General features: G+C 42.6%; 1 protein-coding gene across 1 annotated transcript in view; it reads right to left on the minus strand.

Moving 5' to 3' along the window:
* The window catches only part of hydin (HYDIN axonemal central pair apparatus protein), an 81,213-nt gene that overhangs the window by 25,688 nt on the left and 27,958 nt on the right, over positions 1-27,567 (minus strand). The window contains exons 14-46 of the mRNA XM_071524128.1: positions 27,336-27,436; positions 26,304-26,439; positions 25,847-26,011; positions 25,446-25,598; positions 21,475-21,713; positions 21,098-21,236; positions 20,915-21,052; positions 20,590-20,733; positions 20,307-20,450; positions 18,612-18,704; positions 18,267-18,496; positions 14,655-14,820; positions 13,672-13,881; positions 11,441-11,677; positions 11,161-11,335; positions 10,618-10,730; positions 9,600-9,727; positions 9,131-9,267; positions 8,698-8,825; positions 8,407-8,520; positions 7,448-7,528; positions 7,008-7,157; positions 5,999-6,238; positions 4,155-4,284; positions 3,960-4,014; positions 3,393-3,595; positions 3,030-3,203; positions 2,645-2,778; positions 1,787-1,897; positions 1,333-1,516; positions 1,023-1,161; positions 355-498; positions 124-218 (exon numbers count right to left, since the gene is read on the minus strand). Of these exons, the coding sequence (XP_071380229.1) occupies positions 124-218; positions 355-498; positions 1,023-1,161; positions 1,333-1,516; positions 1,787-1,897; positions 2,645-2,778; positions 3,030-3,203; positions 3,393-3,595; positions 3,960-4,014; positions 4,155-4,284; positions 5,999-6,238; positions 7,008-7,157; positions 7,448-7,528; positions 8,407-8,520; positions 8,698-8,825; positions 9,131-9,267; positions 9,600-9,727; positions 10,618-10,730; positions 11,161-11,335; positions 11,441-11,677; positions 13,672-13,881; positions 14,655-14,820; positions 18,267-18,496; positions 18,612-18,704; positions 20,307-20,450; positions 20,590-20,733; positions 20,915-21,052; positions 21,098-21,236; positions 21,475-21,713; positions 25,446-25,598; positions 25,847-26,011; positions 26,304-26,439; positions 27,336-27,436 (4,930 nt within the window). The remainder of the gene's footprint in view (positions 1-123; positions 219-354; positions 499-1,022; positions 1,162-1,332; positions 1,517-1,786; positions 1,898-2,644; positions 2,779-3,029; positions 3,204-3,392; positions 3,596-3,959; positions 4,015-4,154; positions 4,285-5,998; positions 6,239-7,007; positions 7,158-7,447; positions 7,529-8,406; positions 8,521-8,697; positions 8,826-9,130; positions 9,268-9,599; positions 9,728-10,617; positions 10,731-11,160; positions 11,336-11,440; positions 11,678-13,671; positions 13,882-14,654; positions 14,821-18,266; positions 18,497-18,611; positions 18,705-20,306; positions 20,451-20,589; positions 20,734-20,914; positions 21,053-21,097; positions 21,237-21,474; positions 21,714-25,445; positions 25,599-25,846; positions 26,012-26,303; positions 26,440-27,335; positions 27,437-27,567) is intronic.

Below are 27,567 nucleotides of genomic sequence, written 5' to 3' on the forward strand. Positions count from 1 at the left end.
CTATCTACAGTAGCTGTACCATTATTTATTAAGGATGTTGAGATCTTACACTATGATTTAAGATACCAGGCATAAAAGAATATTGGGATTCATAGTAGCAGTTGGCACCTTCACAGGAATTACGTCGCTCTCTGGCCTCTGTTGGTGACTCTTTGGAGTTGTTACAGAAAGACATCTTCCGACCGTCCAATGCCACTGCCGACTGGAGAGGAGAGGAAACAGATTCCAAGATCACTGATTGGCAGACTGTGTGTATATACAGTATATATGTGTGTATTTTGGTTGATAGATGGAGGAAGAGGGATTGAATGGGATGTAGTGTATGCATGTCAGACCTGCTTTCCTCCCAGCAGGCTCTTCTTCCCTGACACGTCCTCTTTACTGTCTCTCTTTCCGCCCTTCTTACTCTTCTTCTTCAACTCCTCTTCTTCTCTCAGCCTCTCCATCTCCTCCTGTTGCTTCTTTTCCTCCTGCTCCCTCATGAGTCGCTCCAGCTCCCTTACGCACAGGCACACACACAGATGCAGATACACACAAAACACAGGGAAGAAGACTGTGTATTTCAATGGTTTCAAATATTTCAGCTATTTTAGTGAAGCTTGGTTTGAAAGGTGATAACCACTCAATGTATAAATTGATGCACACTATTCCTTTTGAGTAGGACAATCTAATCAATATTTGGGAACAACTTTCCAAACCAGAATCATGGCAACAAATGCGCCGTGGGACTGTACAGAATCTGTATTTGCTTTTTCCTATGTATGTGTATTTCTTTGACTAAAACTTTTCAGTCAGTATACACGCATTGGTGACCTTTGTATAAAAGTAGTAATACCCTTCAGGAGGTTCTTTGCTGTAATTACAGGCAACACTGCACCTTGTACCTGCTGCATCACAGTAGTATCCATAATCACAGTACAGAGAGAAAGAAAGTGATTTCTTCCAATTTTTCTTATTTACTTATTTCTACTACACCGTTGCCTCATCCAGGAGAGTGTTTTGTCCCATCCTCCTGTCAGTACCTGTGTTTGTGTTGGAGCTGCTCCAGGTGTCTCTGGGCGATCCGCTCCTTCTCCTCCTCTGGCAGAGCATCGTACTCCTCCTCGTCCAGCTCCTGCAGCCACTGCTCCTCCCTGTCAGCCACCTCCCTCTGCAGGGCCTCTGGGGGACACATACCAGCATGCATGTAAGAGCAAGAACTGCTATCATTTGTTTCAATCATTTTATAAGAGTAGCTCTGCCTTTTTCAAATGGTAGACATCCCATTTTGGAACAAAGCTCTTCAATTTCCAATCAACAATGTGTGTGTGATTGCATGTGTGCATGTTTTACCCTCAGCCTCTCTCTGTGCTGTCTCCCGTGCCTTCAGAGCTGCGTACGAGTCAGACAGGTTCACTACGTAGATGTGTTTGCGGTTGTTAAAGGCCTTGAGGACCACTTGCAGCGTGCTGGCCACTGATTGAGTGTATACAGACTCCAGACCGTCAATCACAACACCACGGTGACAATCACTTAGCTGTCACCACGACGACAGCAGCGACCACAACAAGACAAGACAAGGAGAGCAAACATGAGAAGACTTTAACTTCCCTAAACTGTGACAATGATGAAGAAAAATAACTGATTAAAGTTAACTAAAATTATTTGTTTTATATCATCTCTGTGTATTCATAGATAGATCTCTGTGATCAGATTCACACAGAATGTGTTGGCAATTTTGGAAGTGAGAGTGACACAAATACTACTGCCCCCATCTCTCAGTGGGACAGACAGTGTGTCATCTTACCTGCAATCTCTCAGCCAGAATATCAACCAGTAGTTGTTCAGACAAGAGACGGCTGAGCGTGGCCACATCTCCTACCTGATTCAAAATCACATCCAGCTGCTTCTGACCCTCCTGCACAACAGCACATTAAAAACAATTCCTTTACTATATTTCTGTATTATATCATATTGACATTTTTCCACTTTATATTTCCTTTTCCGTTTCTGTCAGAATGTTACCTATTTTTGTTTTATTAAATGTCCAATGCAATGAGAATCTAATTTCCTAAATTACTGTAAAGGTACTGTTAACGTGGTTACCCAAAATATTACTGTTACTGTCTGTGTGTTGGAAATTAAAAATACATGCCCTTTAAAAGCCACCCAGTTCCCAGACAAAAAGATGTCAAGCAATCCAACATTTTAACAAATGCTCTGATTTGTCCAAAGTGTATGCATAGTTAATGAGGTATCCCATAGGTGCCTCTCCCCTAAACCTACTGAGAATTGACTGAGCATAGAGAAAGGGATACAAAGCAGTTACAACAAAGTAAATGAACCATCAAAGACTGAAAAAATTACACCTTTTGCATTGGAAATCCATAGCAAGCTTCTCCTGACTCCTGAATTAAAATCATTGCACTGGATTTCAAAATCAAAAGCACTTTGTAATGCTTTGAAAACTGCTACATACTGTATATGACAGCTAAAGAGAGAACCAAATTTGAATTTCCCAAGTCTGCCCTCAGGGGAAGTGCTACAGTGTAGCAGAATAGTGGGACTTCTACAACTGGTTACATCAGCCCTGCATGAAGCTAAAGAACATCCAGAGGGCAACAACCAGAGGGCAACAACCAGAGGGCACGAAGAGAAAACGTACCGGGGAAACGGTGTCCTGTGCTCCTTCAGTCTTCTGTGGAGCCTTGGAGTCATTACTGTGGCAGCCGTCCTCTGTGGGTTTGGCGGCGACTTCCACACTAAGAACAGCGGTGGTAACTAAGTCTGGAGCTGATGCTGGAGCTGGGGCAGCAAGAGATGCTGTACTGGGAACAGGTGCTGGTCCCATGGTATCTTGAAAGGCCTGAGCTGTAAGCACATGGATATTTTTATTTATTTCATTTGAACCTTTATTCATTGCTTGTTGAGTGAAAATCGCTAAAAATGTTTAGTGCATGCATAAATACACAGCATGACAAATGTCTGCATTTCTCTGTCTTTCACCTCCCGTCATGTCCTCCTCCTCTGTATCTCTATTTTTTGCTCACCAGCCTCCTCGGCCTTCTTCTGAGCGCGCTCGGCAGCAGCACGGTCGTAGAGTTGTCTTGCGGTCAGGCTGACGGGCGAAGTGCCACTGGTCAGCACCTCCGTAACCACAGCGTCAACACTCAGACACGCCCCTCCATAGTGATGCGCCAGGGCCGCCGCTGTGCTGCTCTTACCTGGAGATGGGAGGGAGAGGACACACACACACACGCTTAAAATTTCACACTCACTACTGCCTCACAGTAGTTGGGGTCGGCGTCACTGCCCGTCATTCAGATTAAATCACAGTTACATGAGTCTTAAAATGTTGTTCTCTTAAAATCAATTGTTACCCATGCAGATTTGACTGTTGTCAACTGTTTCACCTGTCAGTGGGGCTCCATAGACAATGAGAGCGATGCCTCGGCGGTTGCGTGCAGCCAGACCTTCGGGCGACAGGTCAACACCCATGTGGCGGGCAATAGCTCTGGAGACAGGAGTCATCTCTAGCTGCCCCAGACTCCCGCTGCTCCCTTCTCTGGTCACCTCTAGATGGACAAAAAGCACAAAACAAGCATTAGAGAGGGAAAGAGAGAGAGAGAGTGTGTGTGTGTGTGTGTTAGTCAACTGTGCATTAATGGGACAGATGGGAACATGTCAGTGGATGTTGATTAATTTGGGGAGTGTGTGTGTGTGTGTTTTGTGTGTTAATTCAGTCTGGTGCCAATTTTACATCCAGTACAATAAAAAACTTGACAGTACCCTCCTAAAGTAGCATATTCAAGGCTACTTCCATAAACAAATGCCAAGTTCTGCTTCAGAAATGTTTGTATTCACTTAGTTTAGTTTGTTCCAGGGTCTTACTGCAGGGGGTTCCTTCCTTAGAAGTTGGAGACGCCTCTTTACTGTCCAGTGGGTGGTCAATGTTTTGTCTCAGCCTGTCCTCTTCCTCCTGCGTGTCTCCCTTCTCAGAGGATGCCTCTTCTTTAGAGAGGCCAGCCTTTAGCTCTGGTGCACAGAGGCAGATCAGATAAAAACAGAATCACAAATCTGCAAACATGTATGTGCATGCATTCATACGGGCACACCTACAGGCGCATGACTTGCATGCTTGCATTTGAATGTAGGTGTGTGTGGTCTGGAGTTACCGTCGTCTGTCAGCTGGGTGCAGTGCTCCTTGTAGTGGTCCAGCAGCTCTGGGGGAAGAGTGTCCCCAGGCGCCCTGGGAGGCAGCAACAGAATGTTGTGCTCATCATAACCCTGCATCAAATGCAGGATCTGCAGAGGGAGGAGGCAATGGGGGAGAGAGAAATTAGGAAGGGTAAAGACAGGGAGAGGAAGAGACAAAGGAGAATTGGATGAGGATAATCAGATGAGGTGCCAAGTGAAGAAAGAAAGGAGTGGGAAGACCGGTGAACAAAGGTGTTCATTTTTTGAATGCATCTCATCTTTATTCCGTGGGAGGGAAAGACGGAAAAAGGAGAGGCTGACGGAAAGATTAGCTAACACTAAACTCTGACGCATGAGTCTCACAGGAGAAACAAAGACAAACCCACACCATCATGTTACGTCGAGTTGGAGTGGTGTTGGCACTGGCCTATGGTGAAACGATGAACGGAGAGATGGCCTGTTAACATGGTCTACGCAAGCAACAGACACCACAATGCAAAGGGTAATGCAAGGGGCATTTCTTACCACGTGGCAAAATGTGTGGTACAAATTTCATAACGTGATGCCAATGCAATGTCATGTTTTCCAGGTAGAGTCACTAAATGCAAATACTGCTAAATAAAAGAAGAAGTAGTTGTATCTGATGTAAACATAAGAAAATGGCTTAAGTCTGAGGAGAAATTGTTAAATTTTGATGCTGACATTCAAAAATATTGGGAATACCTCTCTTGATCGAAGCAAAATGAGAGTAATATTCCCCATCTTGCATTCTTGGATTATTTAAAGGACGCACATACCAGCTTCTTTTCAATTTTTTCTCTTGGCTGTGTTTGGGAATGTGGAGAATAAAAGTAGACATTCCTCTACAGTAGGCATTTTTAAATACTTCACTCAGGGTCACTGTAACGAAGGCGCACTTCGTTACCAACCCTTTGCACATTTGTATTGTACACTTGATTTATTGAATGGTTTGCACAGCATAGTTTGCACAGCGTAATTTGCACAGTAACATTTTCACAGCATTAATAATTGCACATGGTCATGGTTTAAAGTATTTTATTGAATATATATTTTACTACACATTTTAAGTTTGTTTGTGAGTCATTTTATCTTGTCCTGCTGGATCAGCTACTCAGCATGGGCAACGATAAGCTCCACCTGTAGAAGCAAACAAATGTTCAGTACTTAACCTGACATGGAATGGGTTTTCATTGTTTGGTTGAATGTCATGATTTGGTATGGGCAAGTGCAATATTTCTAAGTGCAATATATATATCTAAGTACAATACTACATTGGTGCAATGTAAGGGTTTTAATTGTTGGTTCATGCAATCACTGACCTGTGCTGTCTTGTCTGTGTTCCAGGGTGTTCGGGCAAAAGAGTTCCCCGGGATGTCCGAGCACCTACATATAGTTCCGGGAGGGACCATGTGATGGGATAGCAGAGGGGGGTGTTGTGTGTGTGTGTTTGAACTAAAATGTATATTGTTTATATGTTGCAGTATTTATTGTTTGAGAGCAACATCTGTTGAACTGTAAAGTACTAGAGGAGACAACCACCTTCCCAGGCCGTCCTGGTGTCTTAGTAGGTTATGTTGAATATGTACTTGCAACAACATTGGCTCATGACCTTGCTTGCATCTCCTCACATCTTTCCTATCTCTTCCCAATCCTATACTATCAGTGAAATCAGAAATGTCATCAGAATAACCCTTAAAAAAATATGCATGGTGTTATGGTTCCAATCTTGCTCACCACTGTGTACTACGAAATAAATTAGACACAACATTTTTTTTAAATACATTTTAAAAAAGAGAGCTACCTTTTCATCCTCAAGGTGCTGTGTGTCGAACTCCAGGCAGTAGAACTCAATGGGGAAAGGGCAGGGGTTTTTGACGGTGACCTCAGCTTCTTCCCCGGCGCTGAGAGGCAGGCAAGGCCCCAGCTCCAGCTCCGAGGGACAGAACTCTAGCTGCGGCTCTTCACCCCGCCCCTGGGCCACGATCAGCACCCGCTGGGTGCTGTCGCTCACACACACCACCAGCTGCTTGCTGTAGGCACGCTGTGGAGACGCACACAGTAGGGTTTGCATCTTTCTCACTACTTTCTAACAATTGTCATTCTTCTTTATGCATGCTACTTTAATGAAAACTTTTTAGACAGTGCACGTGTCATATGCATGACATACAAATCTGTAAATCTGTCAATAGCTAACACAGCGATAATTATTTCTAGCACTAGGAATTCTGTATTAGCATAATGATGGTGTATCTTTGATCTTCAATATTTTTTATTTGTTGTATTTTCTTCTATATCATATTCTTTGCTGCTGCAATGACCCAGTTTTCCCCTAAGGTATCAATAATATCTTATCTTGTCATATCTTATATTTTTGTAGTTTGGTTTCTAGCCACACCACAGGTAAAAAAAAAAACAAATTACCACTATATTATAAAAATCATAGCTCCAGTACTCATTTCTGATTGGCTCGGTCACATTTGAAGCCATTGTAAAATACTCGACAAACATACACAGTTGACTGCTTTACACTTAATTTACATATTAATGTGCTGACCAAAAATCATCACTAATAATGGTATTAGAACTGTATTGCTTGGCAGAAGAATACTTTATTATTATGTTTTGATTATAATTATTTAATTATTATTCCTTAAAAATAAAACATTTATTGGATGTGTTCTTTTTTGTTACGATGCTGTGTTACTACCATTTTTTAAATGCAATAAGCCACGTAACGCTGTGCTCCTCTGCTTTGCATTGTGCCTATCAACACCTCTTAGATGTTCTAAAATCATAACAAAGCTCCTTACGCCCTCTGCAGGGCTGAACTTGATCTGGATGTTGACCCGGTCTCTGGGGTAGAGCAGGCCGGAGGAGGGCACCATCTCAAACACCACCGGAGGGGGACGCTGTTCCTGCAAGGCCTTCTTACGCTGATGGAGAGGCAGGAACTTGTTTACCTGAGTGAAATCAAGGGCAGAGGGTGTGGAGGGCGATCTCACACCGTTGTTGTGACATCAATATTTATTTGAAAGCGTCCCAAAAAGCATCCCCTAATTTAAAATCGCTGCAGGAGTGGTTCAGTTTATGTGGTGTCATTTCATAGTTTCAAATATTTTCTTTGAGGACCCTGAAAAATATTTCTTGTCACCAAAAAATAACTTTGGGGACTTTTTTTTCAAACTTTCCATGAACCCACCTTTAGCTGCAGACCATAACTCTTAAAATCACCAGTGTAGTTGGTTGTTACCTTCTTGCAGGGCTTCACCTCCTCGGCTATGCTCCAGCAGCAGGGCACAGACTCGTGATTGAACAGTTGTATCGTCATCACCTGATGGTGAAGGTCATATAGCATACAGAATAGAATAGGTCAAGTTTTACCACGACCCGGGTGAATTCTCATGTCTGTTTGGCTAGAGCAGTTTGGATTCATTTACACATGGCCTTGATGTTGCTCCATCATTAAATCCCTCCCAGTTTGAAGTTAATGTTCTGACTACTTTAGAGAAGTAAAAGCAGAACAAATTTCAAGCATTCCATTTCAACTAAAGTCTAAATTTATGGATTGAATAAAATGGTTTTACACATGCCTTCAAAATAGCCAATCTTCAAATGTACAAGCTTGATAAAAGCAAAGGTCCTATACTTCACATTCCCAAAATAATCTTGTTTTGGATACACACAGTGCTTGCTGGTAAAAAAAAAAAAAACATTCTTAATGCTGTTTGTGGCTACAACTCAGTATGATTCTTCTTCTATGTTAAGAGTAAGATAATGAACAATAAACAACATTAGTCTATAATCCCAATCTAGGCATATCTGATTAACATATTGCATGTAGGACAATAAGCATTATGTTATTCACTTTTATGTGAATATATGTTACATGTATGCACTTTGATGATGATGATGATGTGCAGTTTTTGCATTATATATTTTAATGTGCTGACCTCATGAGATTTTAATGAGTGAACCGTACTGCCCTACAAAGCTAAAGAGCAGCAACTGCATTGGTAGTGAATGTGAGAAAAATACCCCAGCATAAGTATTACTGATACAGAAATGGGTTATATATAATTAAATAGCATTCATCATGCAATCGTAATATTCAACGGCACCTTTGACCTTGACAACATGCAAAAAGTAGTAATGTCTATTTGCCTTTGGAGGACAGCATAGTATCTTGTCATCCCATTTAATCATATGTACCTGACACATGCCACACTGCACACTGTCAAACTGCAGTGTATCCGTGGAAACAGTTATGGCCGGCATGGTCACCACCGCACACAGCCGGACCTGCACCATGGGGCCTCCAGTCACCTGTCAATCAAAACAAAACCACCAATCTGAAGAACAAGTTCACATTACTGCTTGTCACTGAGGGAGATTGGAATTTTCCATCTCTCTAAAAAGAAGAAGAGGTGATCCTTTCATGGGTGCACAGATAAGAGGGTGCAGAGAGAATGACAATGTGTGTGTGTGTATGTGCACATGTACCTGTATTGGCAAGACAACGCTGATGTCCCCCATCTGCAGGTTGGCTCCCCGGGGGTCAAATTTTACCATGAAAGTCTGTGTCTCGCCGCAGGGCAGGTTCTTTACTTTTTCAAACTCCGTACTGAAACCTTGGAAGGAACGATAATACTATCATAATTTATTTTCATTATATGGTTTCAAAGTGTTATACATGAAGAGAAAAGAGAAAAGAAGCTGCATAATGAGAACACATGGGGTGATATCAATGAGTAAAGGGGCAGTAAAAATGAAGAAACACGCTTACAGTAAACATGCTGCCCCCCACCAATGCACCCCACTGAGCCAATCAACAACATTTCAAATTGTTCTACCTTTTCCATTGTGTGTGATTTAAAAGTTAATTTCAGAAAAATCTGATTGGAGGAGCTACCTTTGCTACCTTTACATGCGTTACCTGTGCCAGCTAGAGGTTTGCGGTTGGCATGGAAGGACACGGACACTGGCCCAGTGTTGGTGACCTTGACAGTGTGGCTGGGGACTTTGCCATGAATGACATAGCCAAAATCCAAAACATACTCTGGGAGAAGGAACCTGGGGTGGATAAAGAGCAAATGAGGCATCACTAACACACAATGACATCCAACATACTGAATCCTGTGCTTTCATGTCACACTTCCCATCTGCAGTAACCCGGTGACCACTTTGTTTTCTGCCACTGGTGGTAAGGATTCAGATTAACTGAACTAGGGGGCGTAAGTGAAAGCAACTAATGCACAAAATGACACCCATCATTCCAAATACAAGTCCACAGAGAAAAAACTGACCCAGCAAGATATCAGTCAGTAATCCAGACTCTTTGAATCACAGTCCTCAGTCCAGTCCAGTCAATGGACCATCTGTTGTATCAGCATGTGTGTGCATACCTGCTGAGTTTGTGCCACTTTCTAGAGGAACCTGGCGAATCTCGGAGCTCCAACAGACTGCTGGTCACAGCGACAGCATTCTCTTTGACCAGTCGTCTCTCAATCTCCATGTGAAGCAGCTCCTCATACTGGAGACAGTGGGTGAAAGAAAAAGGGAGATGGACAAGGAAAGAGAGGGAGAGAGAGAGAGAGATAAACACTCAAGGTTACTGAGAAAACATGCAAAGACTTAGAGAAAGTAATAAACAGTCAGTACTATCTCCTACAGAGCTGACTGAGCAGAGCAACATGGAGCTCTTACTTTATTTTTACACCACAACAACAACAGATAGAAAGGCACTGAGGTCAGGGTTTTCTCTGGCTAAGTTGGTAATGTTGCCAGTGTGGCAGGTTTTGCACAAAGATTGTGAAGACTCTTTCCAAGAGCGTGCAAACTTTATCCTTATCTGCATTGGTGTTAAAGAAATTTTCACATTTTCATTTCAGTGGTCAGGGAAAACGGCCACGTAAGAGTTTCAAGGATGTTACTGGGACAACACACATAAAAAAGCAATTATAATGGAAATTTAGCAATTTTCATTATAATTCAATGGAACTTGTCTGGGAGAATTGGACTCCCTGAAAAATCTATATCCAGATAACATGCAGGGAAAACCCTGCAGAATAGGCTGGTTACTGACAGTAGAGATGTAGTCACAGTGCCTTATCTAAGAAAAGGATACAAATTTTGTAAGACATTTTTCACAGTTCCATGTTAGAGGTCAGAAAAAAAGAGGGAAAGTGAGAGCAAACTCAAATTACATTACATACATTTTTTGTTTTACTAGAAAGAAATATCACATGGTTCTTTACTATACTAGTAACCTTCATGATTCTAGGATCCACATAATCAATTCAAAACCCAATGTAAATGTTTCAGAAGTGTGTGATATTAAATCCCAATGTAATCTGAAAGTAAGGGAGACTTTGGGAGATACAAGGTTTTAACCGGACAGCATTATTTATTCTGGTTACTGACGGTGGGGATGTAGTTGTCCTCCAGTGTGGTTCTGCTCAGATGTTCCTCTGTGACTCTGTCTGCCTCCACAGCTGCTCTGGCCTGCTGCACCACCTCACTGTAGCGCTCCTCTGCTGCAAGGGAATCACAGCGTCAAATCAGTGCATAAATTAAGAGTTGTGTTTGTATTTCAATATTTGGCCGCAGGGTGGAGTAGTAGGGAGACCTGTGGGGGAGCATTTGGGTTCAAGTCCCTGTGTTGGTACCAAAGTTTTAAAGTTTTGATTTGTCATTTTGTCTATGCATGGAGAAGATTTCCAACCAGTGACCATACCCAACACCAGAATTTCATTTGGGCAAACAGGGAGAATCTATGCCATCTCATTTAGGGGGGATGGGACGCTCTTCTCTGTTGCAACTACACTTTGTGATTTAGGCTGGTAAGACAGGTGTATTTTTAGATCAAAATCTTGCATAATGCAGCTTTAAATCAATGTAAATCAGCCTCTCATGGCTTACTGCTTAAATATACATGTGTGTATGTGTGTGTGTGTGTATCCGTACGTAGGTGTCGTGGCAGGTCCAGGCAGATCCTGGGGAATACTCCCTCCCCGGTCAGAGTGATGTCCTGCGGTGGTAGGAAAGCCACCTGCAGCTGGAGCCGCTTCTGAAACACCTCAGGGACGCCCGGGAGGTAGAGCACACGCAGGCACTGCTCCTCACCGGCCTCGATGTAGCCCTGACACACACACACACACACACAAAAAACACACACACACCAAGTCATCCTCCTACATCTCCTGTCAAATGGCCACCTAGTCGACTCCAGCCAAGCTATACTCACTGCAGCGGGGATGACCATGGGCTGACCAGGTCTGGGCTCCACAGGAAACACCTCCTGTCCTCTCTCTTTTCCTTCATCCTCCTTTTCCTGCCTTGCATCTGGCTGCTGCTCCTCCTCCAGGGCCTTCCGCTGTCCCCCTCCCTCCACCTCCTCCTGCGGCAGCACGATGCTGAACCTGAAGCCCACCTTGCCGCTGTTCCTCAGCATCACCTCGGCCTCTCCCACACGGTCAAACAGCTGGAAGCAGAAGAGGCAGGGAGAGAGAGGGAGAGGAGAGAGGGAATTATAAGTTTAAACTGTCAGCAGCTTTTTTATATTAGACAATGGGGAGCAAGCTGCAAGGCAGACAGAAAGTCATCGCTTTGGAAAAAGACTAATTCGCCTCGTATCTTTTTAGGTGCTTTCTAAAGTTGACAAAAGTTCAACGTTTTAGAGACGCCACCTTTTTTGTGACCTAACCAATTACAATGAAGGAGAGGCAGGGTTTCAAGTATGTAGGCAACTGTTATGTAGGCAACAGTTTACGACGACAACCAGGGTGAAAATGTAATAGAAAGTACCAGCAGAGAAGGTGGTAGTAGTTATTTCCCTGATGGGAGCACATTGGCTATGTTTTGGGAGATTCTGGTATCTTAGAGTTGGCCATAAGTACTATTCGCTGATAGTAGAAGCTACTGCAGCGGGTCATATGTGTTGTGTGACCCATTTTTGTATCAGTACAAAATGCATTTCAGGAAGCACTTTCTCAACATAAAAGTGTGAACACGCCCTAACGCATTTACTGTGTAAGCCAGGAGTCTCTAACTCCCTCAAATATTTATTCCAATAATAATAACATAAGAGCTTTCAAAAGAAAAGGGAAATTCAGACAAAGATGCAGAGATAGAGAGGGAGAGAAAGAATGAAAGAGACAGACAGAGAGATAGGCAGACACAAAGAAGAAGAAAGACAAAAAGAGAGGCAGAAAAGAGATAAAATCCAATACTCTAAATCTGGAAGAGGTCAGATTTAGTCACTTGTGTATGCATAGAGGGGAAGAATGATTCAGGAATTCCTGATTAATGTGGAAAAATCTCATCCTTGACTACCAGAGAAGATCGGATGAGGAGTAAGCCAGAAAGAGAGTCAGAGAAGAGAGGGATAGAGAGAAGAGAGAAGAGAGAGAGAATAGTGCTGAACAGACAGGAAGGTCAGAGAAATGTTCTGCTGAATCGCTCATTTCAACTAAATCAAAAATCAATATGTCCTTGTTTTGAATATTAATGATAACTGGTTTGGATGGCTTGCATACTAAAAGAGGGAGCGGAAGAGCAGAAGACCAAACTGTGAAAAACTACACGGTGACATTTCAAAGTCGATGTGCCTTGCTGTCCCCAGCCTGTTTAGCTTGTAAATACGCAGACTAAAATCTATTGATGCCCCTCTCCACAGCAGGTACTGTGAAACACAAGCTGAAATACGGTGTGTATCCTAATGACATACAAACATTTCCCCTACAATATGGCACTCAGCATTAGATTCTAATGATAATAATTAGAATAAAAATAAGAATAAAACGTGATTTGTATAGCACTATTTTAAAATACTTTACAAAACACTTGAACAATCAAATAAAAACAAACAACATACAAACAAGAAACAAGACAAGGCAACGGTAAACATGTCATCCCCCACCAATGATTTTCTGGCGCAATCAGTTACAAATATATCACACACACCCCTTGGGCCAGTCAGAGTGTAATTTTGGAAATGCCAGAACGGAGTGGCAAGAGGCATCATTCCCCCAAGTTTTGTCAAAATCCAATCAGTGGGGTCTGAGACATCGCGTGTGACACATGGATTAACGAACAGCCAGCGTCCAAAGAACAAGAACAAGATAGCAGGACAACAAGAAGACAAAAAAGAGAGAAATGTAACAATGGAGAGTAAAAACAATATATTGTGAAAGTAAAAATAATAGGATAAATCCTGCCTGAGGATCTGAGGCAAAGCATTGGCTTATAGGTGGTCAAAAGGTCTCAGATATAGTCTAGATGGGACCAGACCTAACCGTGCTTTAACAGTGATCAGTAAAATGTAAAAATCAATTCTAAACCTAGCACGGAACCAAATAGTAGATACACACATATACAGTATACTGTATACACTGTATATATATGTACATATATATATACATATATATATATACTGTATATATAAGCATATAAAACACCTATGGAGTAAGGTTAGACCTGCTGGCCGAGGTTGATGTGGGTCGAGTCAAGACTGTAGGTGATTTCTGAGGCTTCTCCTCTGAGTGTGATGTCATAGGTAGGCCCCTCCTCCACATGGCACTGCGCCACCACCTCCCTGCTGACGTAGGCGTGGCCATAGAAGGTAAAGGTGACCGTCTGCTGGTCCCCGGGCTGCAGCCGACCATAGATCGGCAAGACGTCAAACACCTAGAGACACACAAAGAGCTTTGTTCATGTTTAACAAAAAAATTGTGTTGAGACGCAGGGGAGACAACAGGTGTTCTCTCTCAAATCTTCTCTGTAGTGAAGGAGTTACGGCTTGGAATTCATCACTTAATTAGGAAATGTGTGCACTAGTGGCTTGTACTATTGAGTTATGCATCACATATGCGACTACAGTATATTGTCTGATCATTTTAGTGAAGGGAAGCAGAGAAAATGGCATTCTCACTTCAATACCCAGAAATCTTGTAAGGTGATGTCAGTAAACTGCACACAGCATGCTCATGTTTACCTCTCATGTCTGTGATGCTTTATACTAAAGACACCAAAGAAATGAGAGAGGAAAAGATCTAACATTGGTGAGTCCAGCTTTCTCTGGACGGAGCGCTGCTCACTGCTGGTTAGGAGACACTTCGGATTTCACTCTGAAGTTTTGATTCACTACTTCCCGTGGGTGGAGAAGTATACATACCAGAATAATTTGGGCAAATAGGGCGAATCTATGGGGTCTCAATTAGTGGGGATGGGTCTTCTCTGTTGCAGGCCCACTTTGTGATTTTTACATAATAATCTTGCATTGTGCAAGACTGTATGTGTGTGTGTGTGTGTGTGCATGTGTGTGTCTATTTCCACAGGCACAGCTTTGCAGCATAGAGGCGGGGGATGACTTGCCCGCTGGTTCCTGGCTGCTCGTCCCCTGGCTGAAAAAAACATTCTCGGGGAAACCCAGGTCTGTTTACATGTTGGCATGTCCCTACCTCTTCCACACGAACAGGGCATCGTATGGCTGTCTCGGCCTCTGGCAGGAGGCTGTAGGTAGGAGAAGACTCTCTAGGGGAGCCCCTCCCTTCTTCGGTCTCATTTTCTGGGTGTCTCTCCTCCTCCTCCTTCTCTTCCAGGGACAGTTTAGGAGCCTCTGTCTCTCTGCAAGACAATGAGGATAATAAAAACGTCTTTGAAGTAAACTTTTTTTTCTTGTGATGAAAGTAAAGGCTTCTACATAATCAGTTAAACAGATGTGCAATAGATGGAACATGGAGGAAAATCCTTTAACAGTGTCTGTATCAGAAATGAATGAAGCCACTCAAAAATCAAAGCCTGTCTATGGAAATGTGGGGTACCAGAGTAACATCCACATACAGACAATGAAGTGAACCCACAGTTCATTACAATATAACATAAACACACATCACAATACCATAGCAGGGAAGAATATCTTTAGCACCCCACCCCCCAAAAAAACTCTCACTCTTATTCTCTCTCTGTTCTCCCACTCTCTCCTTCCCCGTGGGATCATACTGGGTGCATCCATCAAGTTAATTAAACAGAGTGTTCTATAATTAAGAGGAATTTTAATAGGCAAGCAGCAGGAAACAGGTCAGGATAGATTGCAGTGAAGTGCTGGATAAACATGGAAGAGAATGAAAGAGATTTAGTGAGTGAAGCCAGCTCAAAGCTGTGCTGGACAAACACACTACTAAATCATCAAATGCTGGGTATGTTGTGGACACAGTGTGTGTGTGTGTGTGTGTGGACTCTAGAGTATGCACACACGCATGGGAGAAAGCAAGTCCACGCACACTTGCAAGAGAGCCCAAGAGTGTGTGTGCTACAGTAGAAGTGTCTGTTTGTAATGAGTGCATGGTAGCAATGTACCCAGCAGGGGGCACTGTTGTATGGTCAGTCAGTGATGCAGACCAGTGTTTTTCAGACACTGGTTCACCTGAGGTTTGGCCTTGGGAAGATCACAAAATATCAAAGTCCCAGCAATGTGAGATGTAAGGCTAAAAAAAATACTGCAGGTCAATGTCTTCAAAAATAGGATGCATTTTGTTGGATAAGATTCAGCAACAGCCAACAGAAACCATTTGGGTCCTGTGGAAAAAAAAAAGAAAGCTTTTTAAAATGTGGGTCCTCCGAGAAAGAGTTTAAAACCCACTGGTGCGGACAGAGGAACAGATGGTGAGACAGCAGATGATGACTCTGCAAGAGCTCACCTCAAAACAGAAATAGCCTACTCTGACATTCTCATCTCTGTCTCTCTCTCTCTCTCTGTTCCATCCATTCTCTCCCTTCACGCAAAGTGGGGATTTGTCTGTGTGTTTTCCAATGTTCGATCTCGCTAAGAAATCTACACATCAAAGGCTGAGGAACAAAGAACAGCTCACTTTCAGCAGTCTGTCAGCGGAGAGAGGGAGTGACAGAGAGCGAGCGAGCAGAGAGTGAGAGAGACAGAGAGAGAAAGAGATCACCACTGTAATATTTGATTGGTACAGAAAAGTGGTTAATGGGATTCCAGCATCTATGTGTGTGTGTGTGACAGACAGAAAGAGAGAGAGAGAGAGAGAGAGAGAGAGAGAGAGAGGGGGAGAGGGGAGAGAGAGAGAGAGAGAGCGAGAGAGAGAGCAACAGAAGCTAGAGACGGTGGACATTATTCCCCAATTCTTACAGCTGACAAAACTTATATATGTCTGATATATGTCTGTTTGTTGAACAGCTGAAAACACAACAGTTCATGCTTGGCTTCATTATTTCTCCTCCTTTTATAATGCTCTGTAAAATGTGTCTTCTTCACAGTAATATCATGTAGAAGATATATTAAAAATCAGTCCATGGCCGAAACGTCCACTTTTGATTTTAATAGCACATAAACATTGGTTTTAATGGAGAAAGAGAGGACTGCCAGTCAAGGTTTAATACGCTGAACCCATGTCCATGAGTCCAGAACATCTGTGGTTCAAGAATCCCAATACAAAGATTGTTCTAGCCATAGATTTAGTCCTTAACAAGCTCAGTATTCACTAAAGCACATACAGTCATCAGTTGTGAGTGATCAGTCAATCATTCAGTCTCTCAATGATCTAATCCATCAGGCAGACAAGCTGTGCGGTGCAATTGTCCATTTCAGGTGGAATAAGGATAAACATTCTAGTTTACTTCTTAGTTATTGTTGGGATAATGTATGAGGTGGAAGGAGAAGTGATTTAAATGTATTGTACTGCCTCTAACTCTCAGTGGGATAGATGGATAGAAAGGATAGAGGGCTGTATTAAAATCTCCCTCTCCAAGGGCTGTGGTGTAATTACTGATAGGGATGTAATTAGCTGAACATGGCCAGATTGTGAGCTTTTTTGTGAGCTAGAAAGAGAGATTGAGAGAGACTGTGAGCGTGCAGAGTGGGGTCTTCATTTAATTAGCAGGAGGGCCTATGAGACAGATTGGAAAGAGAGGTCACAATCTAAGAAGCCAAGGGTGAAGACAGAAAAGAGAGAAGAGACAGAGGATAAGGATTAGGTGGAGAGCAGAAACACAGGGAGAAGGAGGGACAGGAGAGAAGGAGGAGAGGAAGGGAGGAAAAGAACAAAAAAATAGAAGATAAATAGGCCTAGGATGGAGAGGAGAGAAAAGAAAGGAGGGGAGGATAAAAAAAGAAAGAATACCAATAGATGAAAGAGGGGAAAGATAAAAAAAATAAGGAAGAGGGGTGATAAATCTTGTCGAGCTGTAGCAGTTAGTCGGTCCAAGGCCGTGGACAGACAGACTGCTGAAGTATTCACAGTCTGTTTCTAGGGAAGGCAGCCAAACCAAAGGCTTGTGAATGAGGCAGGCTATAATGTGTGCAAAGCACAAAATCAGTAGATCTGTCTTCCCCTGGGAGTTTATAATGGATTTGGCTTTCAATTCAGAGGGTTAAAGCTACAGCTACTATACTAACTTATCCCACTGGACAGTTTTAATATATGGCTGAGATCCATTCTGTTCTTGTCCATGAATGCTGTATACTCAGTATCCTACCGTTCCTAATCTATAACAACAACAAAAAAGTAGGAGGCATGACACAGGCAGCGAGAAGAAACCTGCCAGAGGAAAGGTTCTTTAGCTTCTTTTAGTCTGGGACCTAAATGAAAAAAATTGAAAATTTCACCTAGCTGATCCTGGGGGGGGGGGGGTCAGTGACTATCCCCAGTCACTAGAGACTCTGGTCCACAGTTGGTCATGATGAGCTAGACTGCTGTGTTGTAGAAAAGTGATACTTACACTATGGTTCAGGCCAAAAATGTTGTTTCGTCCACACAAAATATGATAACTTGTATGTTTTGATGAGCCTGTATACCAAGCCTGAACTAAATTGATTTAATTTGGACCAAACAGTTTATGAAGCCTTGTTGGATTGAAAGATAGGGTAAGAGCGTAACTTAAACTGCCGGGGTTTGGGAAGGCTATGGCATCCTATGGAATTCTTATTATTATTGGTAAGCAGAGAATAGTTGGTTATATTACCATATATTATATGAAGCTGTATATCAGCTAGTTAACCTTGGCACTGTGGCAGTAGTATTGGTACAGGTGTAAAGGGAAGCCATCTGGGCAAAATGTACCTGACAGCACACTGTTTCTGATCCACCAGGAAAGTCCAGCGATAGGACACAGGCAGCGGGGAGCAGTTGGTGATAGTGAGCTCTCTCTGGTTCTCTGTGCGGTTGAGTACACAGCCAAAGTCCAGGCTGCTGGAAGAGAAGTGGAGGTTGGGGAAGTGGACCTCACCGTGCAGCCCCACCATGTCCTGCTGCGGGTGTCCCTGGTAGCGCACCTGGAGGAACTGGAAAAGCAAAAAATGTCAAAATAGTTGACATTATATGCCCGAGATGGGAACTGTTACTTCAAAGGAAAGCAAAGTGAGTAGAAACTTTACAAATAAAATGCATTATTGTTACCTCATTAACCACTCGTGACACCTGATCCTGACAGTAAGCCGGGTTGAAGCGTACCCACAACTCAGCCTGCATCCCGTCACCTAAGACCATGGCCTGGAGAGACACACACAAATACAGATACAAAGGTATCTCAGAACTTCACTACCGCCTCTGCAACATCTAGAACCATAGACTTGGTAGATAGACCCCAACTCACGGTTTAGGCAGGTCACGAAATGGAAATTAGAGCTCTGATACAAAAACAAAGTAATTGTGAATTTAACTGCTAGCATGCTAATCTCTGGTAAAACAAAGTGACAGCTCATATCCTGACAGCTTCTGGTGCTAAACATCATGCTTGCTAAAAGATGTATGTCTATTATATAGTTATACCCCTGAGTGCAGGTTAAGTCATCAAAACCAAAAACTTTACTTCAAAAAGAGTAGAGCTAAATTATTTTGGCCTATTTTCAGCACAAACCTTTAGTAGGTTTGAAGTAACTCTCATTTGAAATGAATGACCTTTCATTGGAGAGTACCAGATTCAGTGAATTAAGTGTGATCATGGCCTCAGATACAATTAAAATGTTGTTTTTTCATTGCATTGGGTCTTTAAAACAACAATACAGAATTCTATTAGTCTATACGTGATAAACAACCATATTTCAGCCTCAGGAGACATATGATAGAATACAAGAATAAGATGACTTGAAAAAGACAAAACAGAATAATCACTCCGAACATTTATGCCAATTGCCCATATTACAATGATGTGCGCTTACTTGCAGATATCATTCAGTACATTCAATATGCACTTTTCACACTGCTGTCAGCACAGGGCTAAGGTTAATCCTGGACTGACACAATGCAGCATGGAAAAGCACTGATAGTCACTCAATGCAAATCAGGTTACAGTGAAACGAAGAACAACATTAATAGTGAAAGAAAAATTATTTTTCTATTGATGATGCAAGGTGAGTACTTTGGATCTGACAAGGTGTGACAGCATTTAAAATTAAATGAGTTGGAAAATGAACATAGAGAGAAGGAAGGGAAGGAGATGCGACTGATAAAGGGAAAGTAACTAAAAACAGGCAGGCACAGAAATGAAAGCTGAAATATAGGGAGGATAGTTAGTTAGTTATTTAGTTAGTCAGTCAGTCAGTCAGTCAGTCAGTCAGTCAGTCAGTCAATCAGTATAAGAACTCAACCAATTGATATTGAAAGAATTTAAAATCTCCTGATGAATCCTGGTGGATAATTATCTATCTGCACTCATAACTGTGAACTTACAACCACAGATTTATTCACAGCCACAGGTGTTGCTATCTGCTGTTGTGGTTAGCTTTCTGGTTAGTGTCAAGTGTTTTGACCTGTTGTGTTTGTTGCACTGTACCCTTAAGTTTCTTCGATTTACGATGTGTGTAAGGGAAAGTCCTAGCCTGACTGATAGTTGGGAATATGACCACATTTTTCAAACAAATACACCTTCTAACTCATTGCCGTAACTCATTGTCCCATATAGTGTCATTTGCTGCATCAGGGATTTTTTTTTCTTCCCTTGTTATTTGATGGATGTTGTTGTGCCATTTTCTATCATGTCATTTTGTTTTTAGCACTTCTACCACTTCTGTCACTTATGTTTCATTACTGTGTAAAGAAACTAAAATGAAAAAAATAAAATAAAATAAAAAGGAGAAGTAGAGACATGTGTACCTTGGTGGTAGCTGAAGTAGGGTCTCCCTTGGCCTGGCACAGGGAGAAGGGCTCTACCAGAGACAGATCCATGGACAGACACAGAGATGATATATTCTTAAAGACCAGCTTCTCATACAGGGGCACTAGACTCGTTCCTGGGACCTGTAAGACATATACACATGTTGCCAATGCAATTAATTGAACAACATAAAGACAAGTCTAAGGTACAGTAATCCTAACTAACTATATAGTGTTATAGAAATATCCTGGAGGAAGCACGGTCAACACTCATTTGACCAACCTTCTCTATGTAGAAGTTGAGCTGCTTGCTGGAAATGCTGAGTACAGGAGCCACAAAGCGACAGGTAACGTCTACAGTCATGATGCGCTCATAGCAGCCCTGGAGACCCACAATGCCACAGCACACCAGACGCTCTCGTACCACCTGGGCAGACAAGAACACGTACACATCTACAACATGCATCTACTTAACTGCTGGACAAACACTGCATGGCTGCATCTATTCAATTCAGACATTCAGTTTATTCACCTTTGGCCCACTAACAGATGTGCATATGTGGGTGAGAAGATGGGGGTGTATGTGCTTGTGTGCATGGCTGTGTCACCTTGGGGGAGTCTGAAGATCCCGTCAGCACCATGTCAACGGAGCAGCCTGGAAAGAGCTCCACACGAGAGGGGCTGAGACTGAATACCGGCCTCTCTCTGGTGGAAGAGATCAGGGATCCACGGCCCAGAACCTCCCCCTTTCTAGGGGCAGAGATGGAGGGCAGGAAGGTCCGGCCAGACACGTTTTTGCCCTTGGGGGTTTTGGTGGAGGGCAAGGAGCCTTTGCGAGGAAAGAGTGGGGAGTCGTCGGTCGCCCAGAACATTCGATGCAACCGTTGACCATTGTTGGTCAGCCTGAAGTGGTACTGGCATGGCCCATGGCTTAGGATATACAGAGGATAAAACAGATTGAGGTGAGACAGGTGGGCAGCAGGATGACCTAGTGGTTAGCAATGTCGTCCCCCACACGAAGGGCCAGGGTTCAATCCCCTGTGAGGCCACTCCAGTAAGGGCATTACTATACTGCCTTTACTACAGTTTTAGTACCATTTTGTTAAAAAGCAGTCAAAATGAGTGGTGGGAGAACACTGGTGCATGCATTTCACTCCTTTCATTCTACCTGAAGTGTGTGCCCAGGTCGAGGCTGGGGCCAAAGGGCCGGTTACTGACAATTGTGGTGCCGGTGCCGGTGGCGGACAGAGGAACAGTGTGTGTCTGACTGTCCCGGATGGCCACGTCAAGCTTGTCCTGGAACTGGAGTGAGTCCTTCAGGTGCGCCACCAGCCTGAGCTCCAGCTGGCCTTCTGGCGGCACTTTCCCCTCACTGGGCTCAACACGCCACAGGGACCTCCCACGGACCTGAGGAGATAAAGACAGGAGCATAGTTAGCTTCCTGCCTGAAACCCGATAAGCTGAAGTGTCTGGAGGCCTTCACTGGTTTCCACAAACCACAAAAGGATGACTGCCTGTGGACCTGCAGAGTGAAGACAGGGGCACAGTTACAGTTAACTAGCTCCATCCCTGAAACCTGATGCGTGAAAATAGCCTTGTGGGGGAACCTTCCCCTAACTGCGCTCTCCATGCTATAGAGAGCTGTCATAAAGAAAGAAAAAAAGATAGATGTGAATATCATATAACTGCATAATCATATCAGCATTTATGTGTACCATCTGATGTTATAGGTAGTACAGTAGCTGCCTGACATCCAGTAAGACCTCATATCTCCCTCTGCTGGGTAGGATAAACTGGGTAGGATAAACAACTAGTAGTTGCAGACTGGTACAGATGAAGTTAAGACGTGGGTAACCTGAGTTCAAATTCAAAGATATCTTTAAACACTCAAAACCCTTGGTTTAAAACTTTAAGACTTAGACAAAAGGATCATGACATTTGTCATTTTTCTCACATTTACAATCTCTGAGAACATATTTGATGTCTGAGTAAATTGCATCCATAGTAAAGGGCTGGTGCAAGACAAACTCAATAATTCTTTTATTTCCCAGCTCTGTGGATTGTTTATTGATTTTATTTATTTGAATAAGGCCCAATCTAATGAGAAAACAGATGTAAATCTTTACATTCATCTCCAGTCCTGTTCAACTCAGCAGATAGCCTGGCCTGGTCCCCCCTCTGCTGTGCTCATTGTACTGTATATATATCTGACCAAGCAGTGGTTGGGATCACAATCAATGTTCTATACAGCGTCGCTGTTGATGGATGACTTGAACATAAACTTTTAATTGGGATTTTGAGAATGAGCTCCCTGCAGCTGCAGTGACGGCCTGGGAGCTTTCACTGCCTATAGGAAAGCAATGTAGATTACTGATCAATGGGGAATCATCTCTTCACTCAAATACTGGAACCTGCATCTGACAATAATGCTACGGACTGGACTAGGCACAGCAATAAGATGCTAGAATAACTGATTATAAATGATGTACTCAGTGGAATGATAACAGTTATACTAATGCATAAAACAAAATTAGTTTCACTTCTCTGTTCAAAGGCAGCTCATTACAGAAGATCCTGTGGAAAAAACAGAGATGTGCAGAAAAATCCCTCACACAAGCAGGCATCATTTGACCAGTGAGTGACTTTAAGAGTCATAGATCACTTTCTCAGCGTTTGTGCGATCGGGTGAAGAGGCTGGTGAAAGCGGACTCGGGGTGGGTCGATACTGGGGTGATCATGGTGAAGGGGTGGGTGGGGTCAGAGGAGGAGGAAGAGCAGGGGGTTGACTCCCCAGAGAGAGGAGCAAGACGACTGGAATCTCAATAATCACATCAAACCTGCTGCATCCTACAGCTTTATTAGCATTGATTGCTTTTGAATGCAGCAAGTCAGAGGGGTTTGGAATCCAAATCCGTGCTGTGCTGTACAACCATTGCCAATGTAGAAGTACCTCAATCTCCATCAATCCTGCATTAGTGCTGCAGTGACTACTGCAGAAAATTCTCTTTATACAGTACAACAAAATCGATATATTGTAACATAAATCTAATGTGTTGCCATGTTTCTGGTTGCCAGCAGTGAACTAAATTTTCCAAACAATTCCTGACAACAGCAAGGCAACATTGCAGCAGTAGTGCAGCAAAATAGTGGGGCTATCTATATCTGTATCTATAGAAATACAGTATCAATCTGTATCTGTATCTACAGTATAGACATAGCTATACAGTATCGATCTACATCTATATCTGTATCTATATGGCATATTCACAGAGAATAGAAAAGGTTGAGTTTAATGTCTGTTGCAGTAGGTAAGGTGGAGGTATAGCCAGAGAATCATAACGATGTTTCTGTCTGTGCTGCATTGCTTGCACAGTACTTCACATTACACACTCTGGTTGTCTGATATGTGTTTGACAGAAAATTATTTATCAAAGCACATAAAAGCTTAATACTAGGTTGGGCTGGAGATTCAGATGACAAGCAAGTGTGGGTTTCTCCTGCAATATCCTCACGATCTTCAGGCATCAGGTCTATTTGTGTGGCTCCCTGCCACCCTATTGAGCGGGATGTAATGTAATTCTAGGAGAATCGCCATCGATTGACGTTTCAGAGTGCAGGGGGAGAAACTCCTCTCCTCCCCTCAACGTTGCTACCGCTGCTACTGGCAGTAGCAACAGCCTTAGAGGAGAGGACAGGGTCACACAACTGCACTTAACACTAGGACTGCGTGTGTGGGCGGTGTGTGTGTGGGCGGTGTGTGTGTGGGCGGTGTGTGTGTGAGTGTGTGTGTGAGTGTGTGTGTGTGCACGGTATTGTCTGTGTCAGCTTAGGCAGTATTGAGGCATGGTTCCAGTCACTAGTTTGTTCCCCAGGGATATCAGGCAGCGCTGATAGGGCGATGCTGCCATATATAGCGAGAGAAGGTCTTTCAGGAGGAAAGTGAAACACTAAACATGATGAAGTGTAGATCTCAGGTTGCAGTGGAGTTTAGAGCTATGTTCACATTGAATGTGCCAGGAACACAATAAATGAAGATAAGTTGAATCCTATTGTTCAGTCTTTCTTAAAGAATTATCATTCAATTAAGAATTAATCACGAATGGTTCAATTTAATTACTGATTGATTACTACACTAAATTCTTCTTTATACTTTACTATTTATGCTATTTATTCTTCCTCTGCCCAAACTTTATCATTGAACTTTTTCTTGCTTGAAGCTAATAATCTCTCTTTCAATTTTGAATGGTGCAGATTATTTAAGACATGCATACAATTATTTCTATCTTGAATACATTTCATACTTATTACATACTATTTTCATATGTACACAAATAGTTGAGTGGAAAGGGTAGATTCACTCGAGCAAGAGCAATTCAATTCCCACTGTATTTTTAACTGAACTAGTACTTATAGCATATATAATGCTAAAAATGTTCTTTTACTGAAGCCATTGCCAGTTTGCATGTTTGAATTACAACTAAATGGGTGGTCCAGCCAGCCCTTTGAAACTGCATTATATCATGTAAAACCTTTGATGCAATTCATTAAAAAAATGTGTTCACAGTAAATAATTGGTAATTCAAATTATTGATATACCATTAATAAAAATGCATATACTTCTACATACCAACTACTCATGCAAATACCAATGTACATACAGTATACAGTATATGTAGCGCACTATGACATTTAAACAGTTTTCAATCAGTTTCCCAGATCATGCTCACATATTTCTTTCCTGTGATCCTAAATTGAATAATCACACGTGTCCCTTGGATAAAATGTCACTGTACAGCCCTGGTATAGTGTAACGTTAATGTGTTATCAGACCATCCATAATGACAACACAAAGAGGTCCAAGCAAAGCAAAATCACTTATTCACTGGGGGGAGGGTTGAAATTGAACTGAACAACCCATTATCTCCAGAGCTAACAAAGCATTGAACCAATTAACTCATTAATTACATACTCAATTAGACTGAAAATTAATTAGTCAGAGAAACAGGGGAAGACAGAGTGAGTGTTTGTGAAAGGAATCCAGTTGATGGATGGGAGGACGAGTGTGTGTATGTGCACGCGCGCGTGCGTGTGTGAGTGCTAATATGTGTGTTGAGAGGTTTTTCTGTGTGTGTGATGTACCATGCGAGCAGTAAAGTAGGCTGGGATAGGCGACTGGTTGAACAGTTGCAGAGTTCTTGTAACGTCCGTCAGAACCGGGATTCTACCAAAGTCCAACTGCGGGCTCTGAATCTGAATCGTCGGACCCTGTCCAATACATGACAAGACTACCTCCTGGAACAGAGGAGAGGAGAAGGGAGGAGAGGAGAGGAGAGGATTCATTCATTCACTGATTGTGAGGAAAACACCATGTTGCACAAACCATGGAGCTAATACCAAATACCCACAACCTATATTAATACGCAAATTACCAACCTACATTCAGACAGCACATTCACAATCATTACAACCACACATGTACAGCATTGCCTCAGAATCACACACATATGCATACTCAGAAGCGCACACACATTACCACTGACCAGAGGTGGCTGGGCTCTGCCGAACACAGCAATGCGCGCAGTGTGCTGCAGCCTGCCGACGACCTTAGCCAGCAGAAATAGGGGAACCTCCACTGAACTGTGGGGAGGGATCACTCCTCTGGGAAGGGAACTGCCAAAAAGCAGCGACGGACTCTCTTCATACTCCTGAACACAAGGACACACAGATAAGAAACCGGCAAGACATTACTCTGCTGTCGGATGAAAACCTAAAACCAATTTTTCAGGAAATGAGACAAAAGCTGCTCCGCCTAATGATGCCCGCTGAGTTGCAAGGTTTTTTAATACAGGCATACAGATCCAGCATCTATACATAGAATGAATGCCAGTAAAAGGCAGGGGGCTATCCTTCAGATCGGAATTCATTTATTTTTCTCCCTCTTGGTCACACACACACACACACAAATCCAACCAGCAGGTGTAATAGTGTGGGGTTAACCTGGTCCAGCACGCCGTAGCAGGCAGGCAGGATGCCGGTGTTGGCCAGTCTCGCCTGCTGTTCATACGGGTGACCAAGAAAACACCTTTGAAAGTACAACACTGGAGTCTCCACCACAACCTCAGGTACCACACATCTATTGATAAAGAGAGAGAGAGAGAGAGGGAGGGAAAGGGAGAGAGAGACAGAGAGAGAGAGAGAGAGAGAGAGAGAGAGAGAGAGAGAGAGAGAGAGAGAGAGGAATTTATTAATAATAGGCTTATTCATAAATCACAATGGTAATTGCATTGCGTCATGCAAATCTGAAGTCCATTAATTTGAACTAATTCATAAATTTACCAAGACAGTGATTGCCATGATGAAGTCAGATTAATGTTGCCCTATTCTGAGCGATGGTGCAGGTGACATTCGGAGATATTATTATGCTAATCAGGTGCTGAATATTTAACACATACTCTACTGATTTGTCGACGCCTGTATGCAAGTTCAATGGACTCCTTTCACGAAATGTCAAAGTGTCAATGACAGCCAAAGTTATTGCCTGCAAAATTCTGTATTTTAAGAAAAGTGATGAAACTCTGCTTCCTCTCGCTGCCTTATGGTGTCTTGTAACACAATTTTTAACACATTTGAATATAAAAAAAATTATATTTAACATTCTTTTCAGAAATACTGGTAATATTCCATCTGACAAAGACAACAGCAAAGGCATTTTATTTCTAAAACACAAATGATTAAACAGGTGGCACAAAAAAAAAAAAAATCTAAAGTCAAACTTTGGTACATAAGAGGTTTGTTTACATAAGTCAAGCTGCTAGCACAGAGAGACACAGTGAATGTCACCCCTTTTCTTACTTTACGATGATTATTTCATCAGGAACTTTACTATGACTTTCACAGTGGTATGCCGGATACCTTAAAAGTGACTGATGTCTCGTTTTTAAGTTGTAGTATTGATGTTATTGTGTGTGAGTATGTTTGCGCGTGCAAGAGTGTGTGCATGTACATGTACAGTATATACATGTGTCTGACCTGGCATTGATAGGCAGAGTCATGACCTCCTCCCCAACACCGTCCACATCCACCACCAACGCCAGCCTGTATCTCCTCACTGTGTTGGAGCACAGCGTCACCTGGACATACAATACACATACACAGTATGAGACCACAAAAGATTAAATAGAGAGGGCATTATCATTCAAATTAGCTCTTGTCAACAGTATTTTGGCTGGTAGATTTTAGATGGTTGCCTTAAAATATTTGA

The sequence above is a fragment of the Centroberyx affinis genome, unplaced genomic scaffold, assembly GCF_046629955.1.
Source record: "Centroberyx affinis isolate AG114_WGS23_722 - 3 ecotype Tasmania unplaced genomic scaffold, CSIRO-AGI_Caff_v1 ptg000103l_1, whole genome shotgun sequence".
In the NCBI taxonomy this organism is placed as follows: Eukaryota; Metazoa; Chordata; class Actinopteri; order Beryciformes; family Berycidae; genus Centroberyx; species Centroberyx affinis.